Source organism: Dermacentor variabilis, chromosome 2, assembly GCF_050947875.1.
Source record: "Dermacentor variabilis isolate Ectoservices chromosome 2, ASM5094787v1, whole genome shotgun sequence".
Classification (NCBI taxonomy): domain Eukaryota; kingdom Metazoa; phylum Arthropoda; class Arachnida; order Ixodida; family Ixodidae; genus Dermacentor; species Dermacentor variabilis.
The window spans coordinates 203,679,724-203,694,506 of NC_134569.1; the positions used below are offsets into that span (position 1 = coordinate 203,679,724).

At 43.6% G+C, this 14,783-nt stretch overlaps 1 protein-coding gene across 1 annotated transcript in view; it reads right to left on the reverse strand.

The window, feature by feature from the left end:
* Window positions 1-7,146: 7,146 nt before the first annotated feature.
* LOC142573046 (uncharacterized) overlaps window positions 7,147-14,783 on the reverse strand; it is a 193,634-nt gene continuing 185,997 nt past the window's right edge. The window contains exons 4-5 of the mRNA XM_075682547.1: window positions 12,993-13,132; window positions 7,147-10,472 (exon numbers count right to left, since the gene is read on the reverse strand). Coding sequence (XP_075538662.1) covers window positions 10,101-10,472; window positions 12,993-13,132 — 512 coding nt within the window. The 3' untranslated portion in view covers window positions 7,147-10,100. The remainder of the gene's footprint in view (window positions 10,473-12,992; window positions 13,133-14,783) is intronic.

The following is a 14,783-nucleotide window of genomic DNA, read 5'->3' on the forward strand; positions in this document are numbered from 1 at the left end:
TCGCAGGAAACTCTGGGATGCCACTGGCTCCAACAGAACAAATGGCTACGCTGTGCGCATACGGTTTGATCATGTGTTCGTCGACAACATCCGCTATGACTGGGATCACAAAACTAACGCCCTTACCACGGCTTCAACTCGTTCTTCTCATACTTCCCCCAAGTCCGCTTCGGACGGTACACAGTAATGACAGAAAATGTGGCATGATGACCTTAAAATTCTGAATGTGAATGCCAGAGCCTTGTTAATCAGTTTCCCGATTTTGTGTGCTTGACCGATTTTAATGCTCCTCACATTATCGGTGTTACCGAGACGTGGTTACACCGTGACATTTTCGATGCTGAAGTTGCGCCGCCTGGCTTTGCCGTTGTGCACTGCGACAGAACGCGCAAAAAGAGGTGGTGGTGTAGCTCTATTCTCGCGGTCAAACCTTACCTTTTCGATTATCCGTGGTTCTATTGAAGTAGAATTTGTGTGGTGTAAAGTCTCTCGCCAACTGCTCTATCGTTATCAGTGCAATTTATCGCCCTCCGGGGTCTGATGTTGAGCAACTGTGCTCTTTAGAAGCATTTCTTCATCAACTATGCAAGTCATGTACCAACTTAGTTCCGCTAGGCGATTTTAATGCGCCATGCATTTTGTGGCAATGCTGGTCTACCACTGGCTACGATTTTTCACTCGCTAAAGAACTAATAAATACTGCACTCTCATGTAACCTAAAACAAATTGTAACCGAGAATACCGGATGCCCCTCTATTCTGGACCTTCTATTTCTCAGCGGAAATCTTGTTGATAATAGATATACGTGTGACGTTGTGGATGGAATTTCTGACCACCACGCGGTACTAGTTCTTATTATTGTTCTTGATCCTATACCTAAGTTTGTTCTTTGCACTTTTTATGACTTCACACAAGCTGATGACCACTCTATCAGTAATTTTCTTGCCGATTCTTTTGCGGATTTCGAGCGCAAAAGAACCCGTAGTATCTACGACGATGTTAATAGTTTGGTTACGTTGTTCAATGACACCGTACGTACATGCGTCAGCCGCTTTGTTCCACACAAAACCAAGAAAAGAAACGTTGGCCTGCCATGGATGACCAGACGCATCCTTCACCTTTCTCGCTGCCTTGCTTGACTTAGGCGACAAAGACGCACCGGTGGTACACTTGCAACCACACTGCTTCAGATGACTAAGGATGAACTACGACTAAAAACTAAAGCAGCCAGAGATTTCTTCTATGCCACCCTAGTTTGCTTAAATCAAATCCTAAAACATTTTAGGGTGTGATTTCGTCTTGTAAAACAACTTCTCACTCCTTCATAATAAACGATGTTTCCACTAATGATCCTCATATTATTGCAGCTGCTTTTAACTCGTATTTTCCGTCAGTCTTATCTGCAGACAACCTTGAAATCCCTGATTTGAGTTCAGAAACGCGGCTTGCTATTAATAGCTTAAGTGTATCTATGTCGGGTGTCCTAAACTTAGTTTTAAACCTAGATACTGAAAAGGGTTGCGGTTCCGATAACATTTCTCGTACAGTATGAGCTCTGGTCCAGCAGGTTCCTTACAGTAATATTTAATAAATCCTTGCAAACAAGCACCGTTACATCAGCCTGGAAAGTTGCGAAGGTTATACCTTTGCAAAAGCCTGGGAGTGAACAAGACCTATCCAACTAATGACCGATTTACTTAGCCTCTAGATGCAGTGAAATTTTAGAATATATCGTCTACAAACATATTATTGAGTTTCTTGAGGCCAACAATATTTTAAGTCTGCCAGCATGGAATTCGCAGTGGCCTCAGCAACATTACGCAAACATCCGAATTTCCTCATGACATCTGCCACGCACTTGTCTTAAGCGTTCAAATTGATGCCATGTTCGTAGACTTTTCCAAAGCCTTTGGTACAGTTGTACATTCCAGGTTTTTGCATAAACTAAATATTATTTTAAATAATCCTAGCCTGGTTACCTGGATCTCTAGTTTTCTGTCAGATAGATCGCAATACGTTTGTTTCGATTCTGTCTAATCGCCTACGGTGGCCGTTACCTCTGGTGTTCCGCAGGGATCGGTTTTAGGCCCGCTTCTCTTCCTCCTGTATATAAATGACCTACCTAAGAATGTGCTATCAACTAAAATTCATCTTTACGCAGATGACTGCGTTACCTATCACACAATTACCAATCATGAAAATCACGCCATTCTGAACAATGCATTATCCAACTTTTGTACCTGGTGTAACCAGTGGCAGATGAATTTCCGCAAAACTGTCTCTATGACCTTCTCGACACGTACTGCGCAAGTGCGTCTTCATTGTTGCTTCAATGGTATTCTTCTAGAAAACGTTTCTCAGTATAAGTACCTTACAATTCATCGCGGTCCAAACATATCGAAGCAACCTGTTCTAAAGCTCTGGCACGTCTAGGTTACCCAAAGCGTTCTCTGCGTTCCGCCCTTAAAGAAACAAAATTGCTCACTTATAAAACCCTAGTGCGGCCCATCTTGGATTACGGGTGTGCAATTTGGAATGTATACCTGAAATCCGACTTTAAAAAACTCGAATCCGTCCAAAAGAAAGCTATCCGATTTATATGACGGGGCTAAGACAGGGACTTCTCCCCCTCTTCTAACCTCCTTGAACCTCTCTTCGCTGGTACAGCGGCGTAATGTAGAAAGTCTTAAACTGTTTTACACCACTGTTAAATCTGAACGTTGCTCATCCTTGGACTACATTAAGTTTGCTAAAGCGTCTAACACACGGAATTTTCGCCCTTTAAATGTTACACCTCTATACGCCTGCACTGACAAATTCAAGTATAGTTTCTTTCCCCGATCCATTCAATTGTGGAACCAACTTCCCCCTAACATACGAAAATTGACATTTTGATAATTTTGTTCAGGCAATCACGGGTTGATGCCCGCGATTCCTAAAACCATGTATTATTCACTATGTTTATATGCATATCTGTATGCACTGAGACCACTTTTTCTTATTATATTCCATATACTAGTGCTTTGCTTTGTACCTTTGATTTGTGTACCCCCTTTTGCTGTGTGTGGCAGCCTTGATTTTGTACCCCACTTCTACGATAACCCTCTTAGGGTTGCAAAACATATAAATAAATAAAGTAATACAATAAAATGTAATATTGCGTCCGCGATAAGTAGACGCCGAGATGGTTCATTAAAATTTTCGGACCCTATCTGCGGAAGTCGCGTCGTGAACATCGCTGTCGCAAATGCAATTCAGGTCGTTTGCGGTTTCGCCGAACATTTAGGACCACCATTTTGCCGCCAAGGTTGGTTAACACTGAAACTTTACACCCTTGGCTTGCGTTCTGCGACGGCAAAAACATGATTTTGTAGGGCGTGATGTTTCAGAAATCAGGGTAAGTGGAGTCCTGTAGCTGAGAGACGAGTACGGTTGCCATTGGACATTTGGGCCAGATTTCAACGAAGGCATGCAGGTCGTTCGTCGACGTGCAGCAGTATCATACCGGTAATAGGAAGTGGCACACGTGCGAAATGGATATGGAACGTCACACGCATGGCGTTCCCCGCATTAATTGACGCCGATTTATCAATAAAGCTCGAAGGCGAGCGCTAAAGTGTTTTAATGATATTGATGAGCTACACGCTGAACAGACCATCTCACTTAATTCAGCCCAGAGAGCGGTTTTGCATACTTTGCCTGGTCGGCAAAGTATGCAAACGCGTAAAACTTATATTAAGCATTCGTAAAGCACTGTATAGTACAAAATGGATTTCATTTTATTGTCGCAGTCAGAATGCGCCATACCCATTCCAAAAACGCCGACGCTGAAACGGATTCGTTAGACTTGCATTCCAAGGCTCAACGCTATCCAACGCACGATTATGGCGGTGTGGTTGCCACTGAACACACAGATCCCGCTCAATTTGGCGAACTTAGTCTAAAGTAGTGCTTTGGCGCATCTCAACGGTTTGGTGCGAAATGAAGCGGTTCTGTTACACTATTTGGCCGTCATGTCCAAAAGGTCGCTGGGCAGATGTAGGCGGACGACATAATGCTACTACCGGACAATTCAAGGAAGTTAGAGACATGCAAGTACACATGGAAATGCAGCGACAAATCTAGGCCTCAAGTTTAGCACAGAGAAATAGGAAATTATGATCTTTAATGAAGAAACGATGACGTGGTATCAATTGAACAGGTAATCATACTGCCAGTCAAGCAATATAAATACCTGGGTCTACACATAAATGAAGGAAAGTACTACTCAAGCTTCTAGCAAAATCACCTAAAAATGAAAGGTAAGCGGAATGCAGCAGTTACGTAACAGCACCTTCGGACTAGAATAGGAGGTGGTGCGAGAAATTTGCCAAAGTGTAATGGTGCCAGCGCTAACGTTCGAGAATGGAATTCTGTGCTACAAATAGGAAATGCTGTCGAGGTTGCACATTATTCCGAGAGCGGCGGGCTGACTGACTCTGGGGGCCCGCAGTAATACAAGAAACGAGGCAGCGCAAGGTGCCATGGGCTGGGCTTCTTTTGAAGCCCGAGACACACACAGTAGGATTATTTTCAAAGAGAGGTTAAAGAACCTATATGAAAATGGCCGGCTGAAGTGCACAAATGTCTGTACATTAAACGTGTGGAGACAGAACGAAGGAAGAGTTCAAGAAAGTTCGCAATTAAGTAGAGTAACTGAGTGTAAATAGACCAGTAGTTATATAGAGTAAGAGAAACAAACGGTAAATTGGATTCAAAGGATGTGAATAAAAAACGCTATTGAGACTCGCAAGAACAGCGAGAAATAAATGATGAGAGAAAATCTGTATGACAACCCAAAGTGTCTTTCTGTCGAAGGCTCGATCTGTCTGACTGAGGACAAGAAGATACCGCAGCAAATATGCAGCACAGGATGAGATGCGTGTGCTGCGAAACAATCCTGGAAACGACTCGACACATCGTAATTGAGTGCCAAGGTAAACCAGTCGGGAATATTCACCTTACAGAAGTGGAGGCATTCAAAGATGGCAGGGCGAACTGGTCAAAAGACGAGATAACTGAAAGATCATTAGATTATTGGTCGGTAAAATGCAAGGAAGTGATTGATAGAACAGGAGTCATTGCAAGCGTAGGTAATGGTTCAATAGGGGATAGAGGTTTTAAATACGAAAGATCGAAATCAGATAGGGATTAGGCTTAATAGCGATAAGCGTATAACCTGACTATATCACGCAGGATAGGGGACTATTAGCTCCAGCCCCGTTTCAAAAGGGATGCCAATAAACATCGCCATCATGCCCACGGATATTCACTGCCAGGACATAGATAGTCAAGGTATGTGTCGAATGGGCCCTGCGGACCTTTGCATGTTCGCGAGACATCATGGGGACCTGCTGCGTACATTTTAAGTGCGTCCTCGGCTTTTGCGGAGCTTGCTTCATACTGTTCATCACGTATGCTGCCCCAATGGGCAGAGCACCCACACGTCAACAGATGCATTGCGTGCACGTATTCACAAACGCATGCGGATGTTCATTTGTCCAGGCATTCCGCCAAGCATAAGTGGATTACTGAACTAAATTCCAAAGTAAATTCCTTCAGAAAATTTGCAAAGTACGACATACGCACGAGCCGTAGAGATGACAGCTTTGAACTGTAATTATAATAAACAAGGAAACATAATTATCGTATGAAGTTAAAGAGTGTAGGAGTTGGCGGTCGTAGCTGTAGGGAGGACCTTGACTCTTCGTCGGGACTTAGGCGTGCAAGATTTATTTACAGTATTTACATTTTAAACAAGAGATACATTTACACAGTCTAGCGCGACTCCCAAATGGAGCACGCAAACGAAGCATACAACAAACGAGCACGAAGCTCCAAACACTGACGAGCACGCAGCACACGAGCACGACGACGAGAACCTTGACGAGCACTAGCACACTCTAGCAGTCGACAATAGCTGCTTATAAACACTCCATTGGTCCCTAGTTCCCTAGGTGAGGGAAGCGGCTGTCCAATCGGACTGTCCATAGTCGTTGGGGCGTAGTCGAGCCGACTTGGAGGAGGAGGGCTCGCACACTTGGAGGAAGAGGGCTCACGACTTGGTGGAGGAGGGCTCACGCACTTTGGATTGCCAGAACCCGAGTTGAGCGCCTCCCCGTAGCCAGATGGTCACGCCTGACCCCAGCCGGCACCTCTACATTCCAGAGCCGACCTCGTACAGTGGCCTCCGCCGCTGTCCATTTTCTGGCGTCTTCAAAGGGCCGTGAAAAGGCACCGCAAGGCATCTCCTTCCAGGAAATCCCCCTGCTTAAGTCGAACCGTGAAGGCGTTGGCGATTTAACTAACAATAGTTGGTCCGCCAATCGCGTTTAGTCATAGCGGCGCCGAGGGGTTGTTGACGCGCCACCTCGTGGTCCCTACGAAACGAGTAAGCGCGGCGGGCGTTGAAGGCTTCCATGGTATCTTCGGGAGCTCGCCACGCTCGCAGCTGCAGCTGGCTGCGAAAACTTGCATGTTGCCACCTCGGCAGGCCATTCCTAACAAGAGAAATATTTTTAGAAGACATTTTCTAAGCAAAAATGGGTCCATGCCCTTGGGGACTGCTTGTGGTATATGCCCACATGTGTCTGGTGGATGTCCTATTTTGTTTTTGAAAGCGTGCACGGACATTAGGGACATCATGTCGAAGTGCGACGTAAAGTCTTTTGATTGAGCATTGCGGCGACACTAAAAAGAAACTAAAGGATGTAGTACGTGTGGACATGACATGGGTTAGTGTGTTTCTGCGCGTGACGTTTTTTTTTTATCCCCTTTCTAAGTCAGAATTATCCAGAAAATTTTGCCAGCGAAGCACTGGTATGACTTAGTAACACAGTCACTCCTTGTTCAAACAAATATTTTTAGTTTTCCGTCTGCAAGCAGCTAATTTTGTACTTGGTGAAATGTACAATGTAACTGTAATAAAATTTGAAATTGCCGTTTAACGTGTTCATGTGTTAAGATAACTCCATCACAGGCTTGCAGTTTTCATAATCAATTTGGTCCATCTAATCTTCCGCGTCCCTCGATAGCATTTTCCTCTTTTGCACCCACAATCTCTTCGTTGTATTTAACCAACTACAATACAAAAAACAGCACCTGATAATTAACTTTATTTAAATATCACTTGCATTGAACTCAAACTTACACTTGCTTGAATGTGGCTGCACTCATTACAGTGAACGAGAAGTGAACAGGAGAGACACTTGAACAATCAAGTTAAACGATAAAAGACATGTTAAAAGTTTTGCAATGGCATAACAAGTCCTCGCACAGTATGCACTGCAATAAGAAAGGGGAGTTGCTTACATTTATAAGCACATGCACACGTAATCACAACACTTAGAATCCCGTAACATTTATAACTGCCAGCAACTCATCACCGGTAAACACTAAAATGAAGTTCTGTCATAAAAAGAAGCACCACTTCGAATAACCTGCCTGCCTAATATCACGAAAATTGAATCATTTGACTGTCAGCAAGAAAATCACAAATCAAGCTAGCACTGCCTGCAGGGCTAAAAATTCTTTAAACAGACAACAAACATCACCATAATGCATGCTGCAGTATATTCAATAGCTAGCCACTGATTACAATTACTACCACTCCAAGAACCGTGCGTTCAAAAATCAGCACACTTAGTGCATAGAGTCCAAATGATGCAAGCTTTCAAACCACAAGTGATTTTCAATAGGTACTGTGAAGGGTTTAGGTATCTGCTCAATAGTACATATCTTTTGCTGATGTGTGCCCGAAAGCACATATCTGTAGTGTGGTGCCACGCTGTACAGTGTTTGTGAAACGTGCCACGTCATCACCTGCTTCTGGCCTAGTAATTGCACTTTTTCGTGCAACAAGCTATAATGAAGTGCTTTATGCCATATAGTGATCTGTAAATAAATGTGGAAATGAAAAGCACTGTGGAGAAACACAAATCCTTTGACATCGAGGTGTTTGAAAAAAGAGATCAATTCTTATAAGCAATGCAGTACAGATTTAGTTTAATGACACATTATTCAAGCCAGAGGACATCAGAGATTGTGAAGAAATTATTCTTCTGGAAGTCTTCAAATGGACTTCAAAAAACAATATTTTTATATATTCTATTTAGAACATATGGTACAATATTCAAATTGAGGCTGGTATACAATCAGGGCATGTTCGCAATGAAGAATAATGACTACTTAGGGTTTCCCGATCTTTGCTCCGGTATATGCTATGGAAAGCGCTAGCCTTTCACATCACACACTTTTATCTTGCAGTAAGCATTAAGGCTCTAGGAAAGTGATTGCAGCACCAAAATATACTGAATTATGTTTGCAGACAGATAAATCGATACTGGCGCCATTAACAAGATACCTAGTAAGTTGGACAAGCCTTGAGTACTGTCTGCTTTCAATGCGGCAACCACCGCATGTTGCCACATGCAAATGTAGCAATAACTTAGATATTAAATTTTAGGTAATGGTCTATTGGTAATTGCTGCAAGTTTTTCATGCCAAATGGCACGAATAATCTGTCTCTACTTCATTCTCTTTGAGGACTTGAAATTGTAGAAACACTTGCGGAAAAGTGTAGAAACAGCTACATGTTGGGCCAGGGGTGGGTGTAACAAGTGAAACACAAGTCAAGGACAGAGTAGCGCAAACTGCATTTGTGCTGCTGAGCTTTTGCAGAGGAGCCAGAGGACTTGCGCATAAGTGTTAACATTAACTATGTACACTACACCATGCCAGTGGACGGACCGAATCTTCTATTAGTCCTACGTTGAAGTGAAAAAAGCACAGTATCATGTCCGTTAATATGAGTATTGGTTTAGGGGCAGGGCATAACAAGATCGCATGAATACAGAAATTAATTATTTACCCGTGGCGTCACATATCTCTAGACTGATGAGAGGGTTAATCTGTTCCCCAGGTCCTTGAAGGCACACTGCTGGACCAATAGTAATTTTCTGGTGTAAATATACATATGCTTATTGCCGGAAATTCCTCTCGCTAAGACAACTTACAAAATACGAACAATAATATAAAATTTTCAGAAAATCTGTTTGTACCCTCATATGGCTAAATTTTTTTCCTTTTTTTTATTGACCCTGCCAAGCAAAGAGGAAAGCGTTTGATGGTATTTTACACATGACTCACGCTATGTACAAAGTGGCAAGGTTTATCATGACTTTGAATTGCAAAAGAAAGCGTCTGACCAAGAATATCCACGGTCACAGTATATTAGGTTTGTATAAAAGCTACAACCACGTTGTAAAGGTAGAACAATTTGACCAATTAAGCTTGATATGATAAACAATTTTTGGACCAAAGCAAAGCTGGAAGAAAAGAAATGGGAAGTGACAAGCTTCTTGTATGCAACATTTCAATAAAACAATAAACAGCATCGACTCACGTACAAGAGGTATATGGCAATGAATTCCTATTGAGCAGTATTAATACACAAATACGAAATAAAGGACAGCACAAAGGACAAACGTTACTGTCCTTTTTATATCACAGAACACATCAGGTAGAAATACTAAAATAGAAATGGCAACCTGACCAATCTGAGGGCATCCCAGTTGAGTGAAATGTTCATATGAAAATGTAGCTCTGAATAAAGTGGCAGCACAATGCGAGATTTGTACTTTAGAAGGCAGCACCATATTAAAGTGATTCAAAGGTCACTTATTATGACAATGGAATGATAAGCTTTGCGCTTAAATAATTTGGATAGATCAGATGATGTTATCCTAATAAAGTTATGTTCCCCTGCCACAATGACTTCACTGGACACTGTGCACCTTTAATATGGCAAGCAATCCGGGCACATATTACGTATTCGGCCAGGAAGTCATTGAGTGGTTCAAATAAAATAATTAGTGGGAGTGTGCAAATGAGCAGCTCTACACACAAGGTCAGAGAAAATACAGTAGCCAGAGACTGCACTGATCATCAGGTTTTCAGCGCTGTGTGTCCATTCCCTTAGTTGTCTTCATCACTGCTGGACCACATATTCGTCATGAACATATACTCTACACCATAGTTAGAGCACAATGAAATGTTTGCGACTAAATAATCAAAGCGGTGTCGGCTGGTACAGTGACGTCGAACCTGAAGACAGGGATCACCGGTGGATCATTGTATTCCAGTACAATGCACCATAAGCACCGACGAGCCTGTGGGTCCCCCACTGAGCACCTGCAGTTGGTGACCTCCTCTTTGTAGTTGCTCTCCTGGGTAACGTTCACAGCGTCATGTCCACCGGTGTAGTCGATAGCTAAATCTTCGCCATAATATACAGCTGCCACCTCCTGGGCATCCTTACGTTCTTCTTCTGCTGATGTGTCCCCTTGAAGGGAGGCTGGGAATTTTTCTGACACTGCCGTTAACGCAAGGGTGCCGCCTTCCGGTTGGGCAGCGTGAACGCTCATGTTCTGTTCCTGAAAAACAATAAACTTCATAAGCGCCTTATAATATTACAAACTATAAAAGTAAGAAATATTTTAACGACGAAGCTCCCAAAGTCGGAAACTAAGTTGGGAATCTCTGTTCTCTTTCTATAGATTAAAGGGCCCCTCACCAGGCCCCATAGCAAATTTTGGTTATACACTGGAAGTTGTTACGTGTCTCTAGGGCGCGTTCTGCCATAAAAAATTTTCAAATCGGCTCATTAGCCGAGATCATAATATTTCAGTGCCGCGAACCCATGATTTCAGGAGGCGAGCTCCTCTGACAAGCAAGACAGTCTCTCCACTCGCCCCGCCTATGGTCTAACCTCGACAAGCAAAATTGCTTCCGTGCGTTTTTCCATACCGGACCTCGAGAATCGCGTGACGCCTATGTCACAGGCCCCGCGTTCATTTTTTTTCTCCTCGCTTTTTTTCGACACTGCGCATTTCCGCTGACGGCGTTGCGCGCGAGCTCTTGCGATTGTGTCGTTTCGCGCAGGGCACGATTTTGCGCCCTGTGCACAAGGACACATGAATAGCGGTATAATTTAGTGCTACACGAATACCGAGGCAGAACAAGCGGTTCGCAGAGCATGATCACGCGCTAGAACACGGTGGAAAATGGCATAGTTTCGGTACCTGTGCATGTGACTGCACGACCGTGAGAACAGGCAGACGAAACGGAAGTACATCTCTCATTCTTCGGTGCGAAATAAAACAAAAAAGACGGAGACATTACGTTTGTGTGTTTTATTATTTCCCTAAGCTTCAATTCGTCAATTAAAGCAACACATCAGACAAATTACAGATGTTGCCTTGAATAATTTTCGAAGGCCCGTGTCACCGCGAGCGCCGTCACACTGCGGACACGAGTGCGTAGGCGCAAGGATGCGAGTACGTCACCATCCGGCTTGGAGCGCGACAGCCGCGAGGGAAAGAGAAAACTGCGTTCGGATTGAAATTTCAGACCTTCCCGCGGTGCACAGCGATATAATTCTTTGCAAACGCGATCGTTAGCGCGCATTGTATGATCTGACCCTGTCAGCTCAAGATTGCCGGACCTGGTGAGGGGCCCTTTAAGGACTAAATCAGACTTCATTGGTGCTCTAAATTTCCCATGTCTAGAACATGTGAACGGAATAGTCTAGAGTGTATTTTTGGCATGTGCCAAAAGTCATTATCTCAAACCGCGAGACGGACAGCATGAAAACCTACTGCTCGGAAAGAAGCTGTCAATAGCACTTCATATAATTGATTTTCCGCTTCCTAATGTGTAGAGAGGATGCCAATCATGCTTTCTTCAGAACGCCATGCAGCCAGCCGATGGAGATCGTGGTTCTCTGAGACGCCTTTACTCTTTAGCACTGCCACGACAGAGGTGATGCCACGGAGGAATGTCAGCAATTTTATGCAGTAAGAAATGAAGTAGTAGCGTTAACCTGCCCACCTGAAAGCACACACTGAAAGCAAGCGGTCTACAGCCAACGGCACCGAGGTGGTATGAATGCACACTGAGGTGCACCTATATGCTGAGCTAGAAAGAATTCCTTGCAGCTCGCCCACAATCTTCCACGTCACGGCTGAGTGCAGTGCAAACCTCTTTCCTCCCTTGCCAACTCTCCTTTACCCCCTACGCAACAAAGAGCTGTGGGACGATGCCTTCCGCGACGGACCTCCCGAGGTCCTCCGAGCTGTGATACAACGGGCTCGAAACATCGCCGGAATCATCTTAGGGACCCTGGACTGAGGGTTCCTCCCACACTGCTCTCGCCATTCAAATATTATTAATAAAGATGTTTTACTCTCTCTCGCAGTGATGAATCACGCACAAGAAGGCATACTCCTTAAACAGTGAGCAGTATAAGAAAACCTCGCTCTTATTCCAAATCCGCCATTAGCCCTCCATTATAGCCCAATGCATCAGGCACAGCCTTGTCATAGAATGACCTAGTTCGAAGCCCTAATGCTGGCCACATCCTTCACTTTTTGAGATGTAACTTATAAAATAAATTCCGAAAACCCTTAAGCTGTCGCGTTATATTACATGGCTTTCATTTAGGTTCCAATATATACCTCAGCACACTCGATAACAGGGTATACGTGTGGCTAAGAATTGCAGCAATGACACCTATGCCAGATCAAAAGAATTTCTTTCACCTACCACCTTCTACAAGAAAACCTTGTTTCATATGAATCATCACATAGCCTAATAATTCACAACAAACCGGTTCCGATGTTTACTGCGCCCAGCCCATCTCATTACGACGAAATGCTCATACACTCTCCTGCTGTGCAAACATATACCGCTGCTCAAAGGAACAAGCTGACTCGAGCAGCTTCCTGGTTACATAGGTGTTACTTCGCACAATTCATATAATAATGCACTGCCAAACCCTTGACGCGAGTGCATTAATTGGAATAACTGCGCATATACTAATGTCCTCCGCTTTACTTCTTCCATTATCATACTACATAATGACTATAATCACCAATGTAAAACACAATACACACATCCTGCAGTGGTGACTTGTCCTTCGCAAGGTCGGAGGAGGACCCTTCTGTAGTAGAGCCGTCCGAGTCACTGAAGGAGTCGCGGCGGACACACGCAGGTCGCGAGCGGCTTGTGGCCTGTGTTTCCTTCAGGAGGTGGTCTGCAATAGAGTACGCAAGAAATGTTGGGCACAGGTCGCACCACAAGAACAGACCAATTCATCAGCACGTGTGTACCAGGACTAAAGACACCTCTTATACCTCCAGGTGCAATTCCACACGTCAGCCTTGAAGTCTTGCACCAATTCTCCTAAGTCGCACCCACTGAAGCAGGATCGAAGCACCTCGGAATCAGCATATTGCTTTGAGACATTTTATTGATTAGTCCAGCAGGCTTGTATCTATGCCGTACAAATATGAGATCCCCCTGAAAGATATTATTTTCTGACCTGCTCCTGAAACACTTATATGCTAAGACACTCATGTATATCTTTAGGTCACGATAATAAACTTCGATTTCAGCTATCGTTGAAGAATTAAATTCCTAGCCTTAAGCCTCCACTTTGTGCTCTCGTTTAATCTATTTAGTTTCTTTGTACCACTGAGCTAATCGTAACACCCAGATATCCATAATTAAGTGCGCACACTTTTCTTGGTTTTCTGACATCGCTAAAAAGAGAAGCGGAATGGGCGTGGCTAAAAAAAAATTTCACCAGTAGCGCATGGCTAACAATGACATAGAATTGGAAATAATCTTTTTTTTGTTTGTTTGCTCGTCATTTCATGAATATTCAGTTGATACATGACTATTTGAGAAGGGGTGTTTTCGCGGTTTCATGATGCCACCTGACACAGGCAAAGTGGACGTGGAAAAATTTTGACCAATTGCGAAGGGCGTATCGCGGAAATGGCATACAAAGAAATTTAAACAGCGTTATGTAACAGTGCTGGTAACGCTTTCAGGGTGTCTGCCAAGTTGGCATTCCTAAATTCCCTGAGTTTTACAGGTTTTCCCAAGTGCCTTTGCACAATTCCCTGAGTGATGCAGAACTATGTTTTATGTCAATACGGGCTCAAACCATATAGCCAGATGCTGTCACTCTCTAATAAGCATATGAAAAAAAAATTAAAAAAAACGACCTAATCCAATTTGAATACTAAGGAGTACTGTTTATGTTATTCAAAAAGACAATGGAAGGGAGGGGTCAGTAAAATGCGCAGCAAATAAAATGTCTTCGAAAAATATCGCAAATCGAGTCGGACACTCTCAAATACGCATAAAAAAGAGATGCATACAGAAGCAAATATTTTCAAATATAAGCTATTTCTATCAACTGATAGTAAACTCAGCGGCATGAGGCCCGAACTTTGTTACAATTGAGATTCTCTCTCAACAGCCCGCAAGTCAACCTCAACTGTCCTGACATACTCTCAGCCCGCGCACGACGCCTCAGTGTTGTGTTTCACAGCTTTAAAGAGTTTATTTTGGTTTAAACGAGGGACACCTGCATCTCGGCATCAGCCAACACCTCGTTTTTTTTTTAGCTCAAGCTTCTTCAAACCGGCGGCAGCACGCTTCCTTTCCCGTTCATTCCTCAACGCGTAGGTCCTTTCTGTTCTCGTCCTCTTTCCGCCACTCGTTCGACCCACGGTTATTTGAAGCATCTTGGTTAGTTGCACAGCCCACGTCCGATTTTTCGAACTCTCTAGGGGGCGCGAAAACGTACGAAAAAACGGCCATTTGTAAAAAATAAATGCATGTCCTTTACTGCCCCTTAAAGGGAAGCTGAAGCGGTTTTCAATTTCTATGAA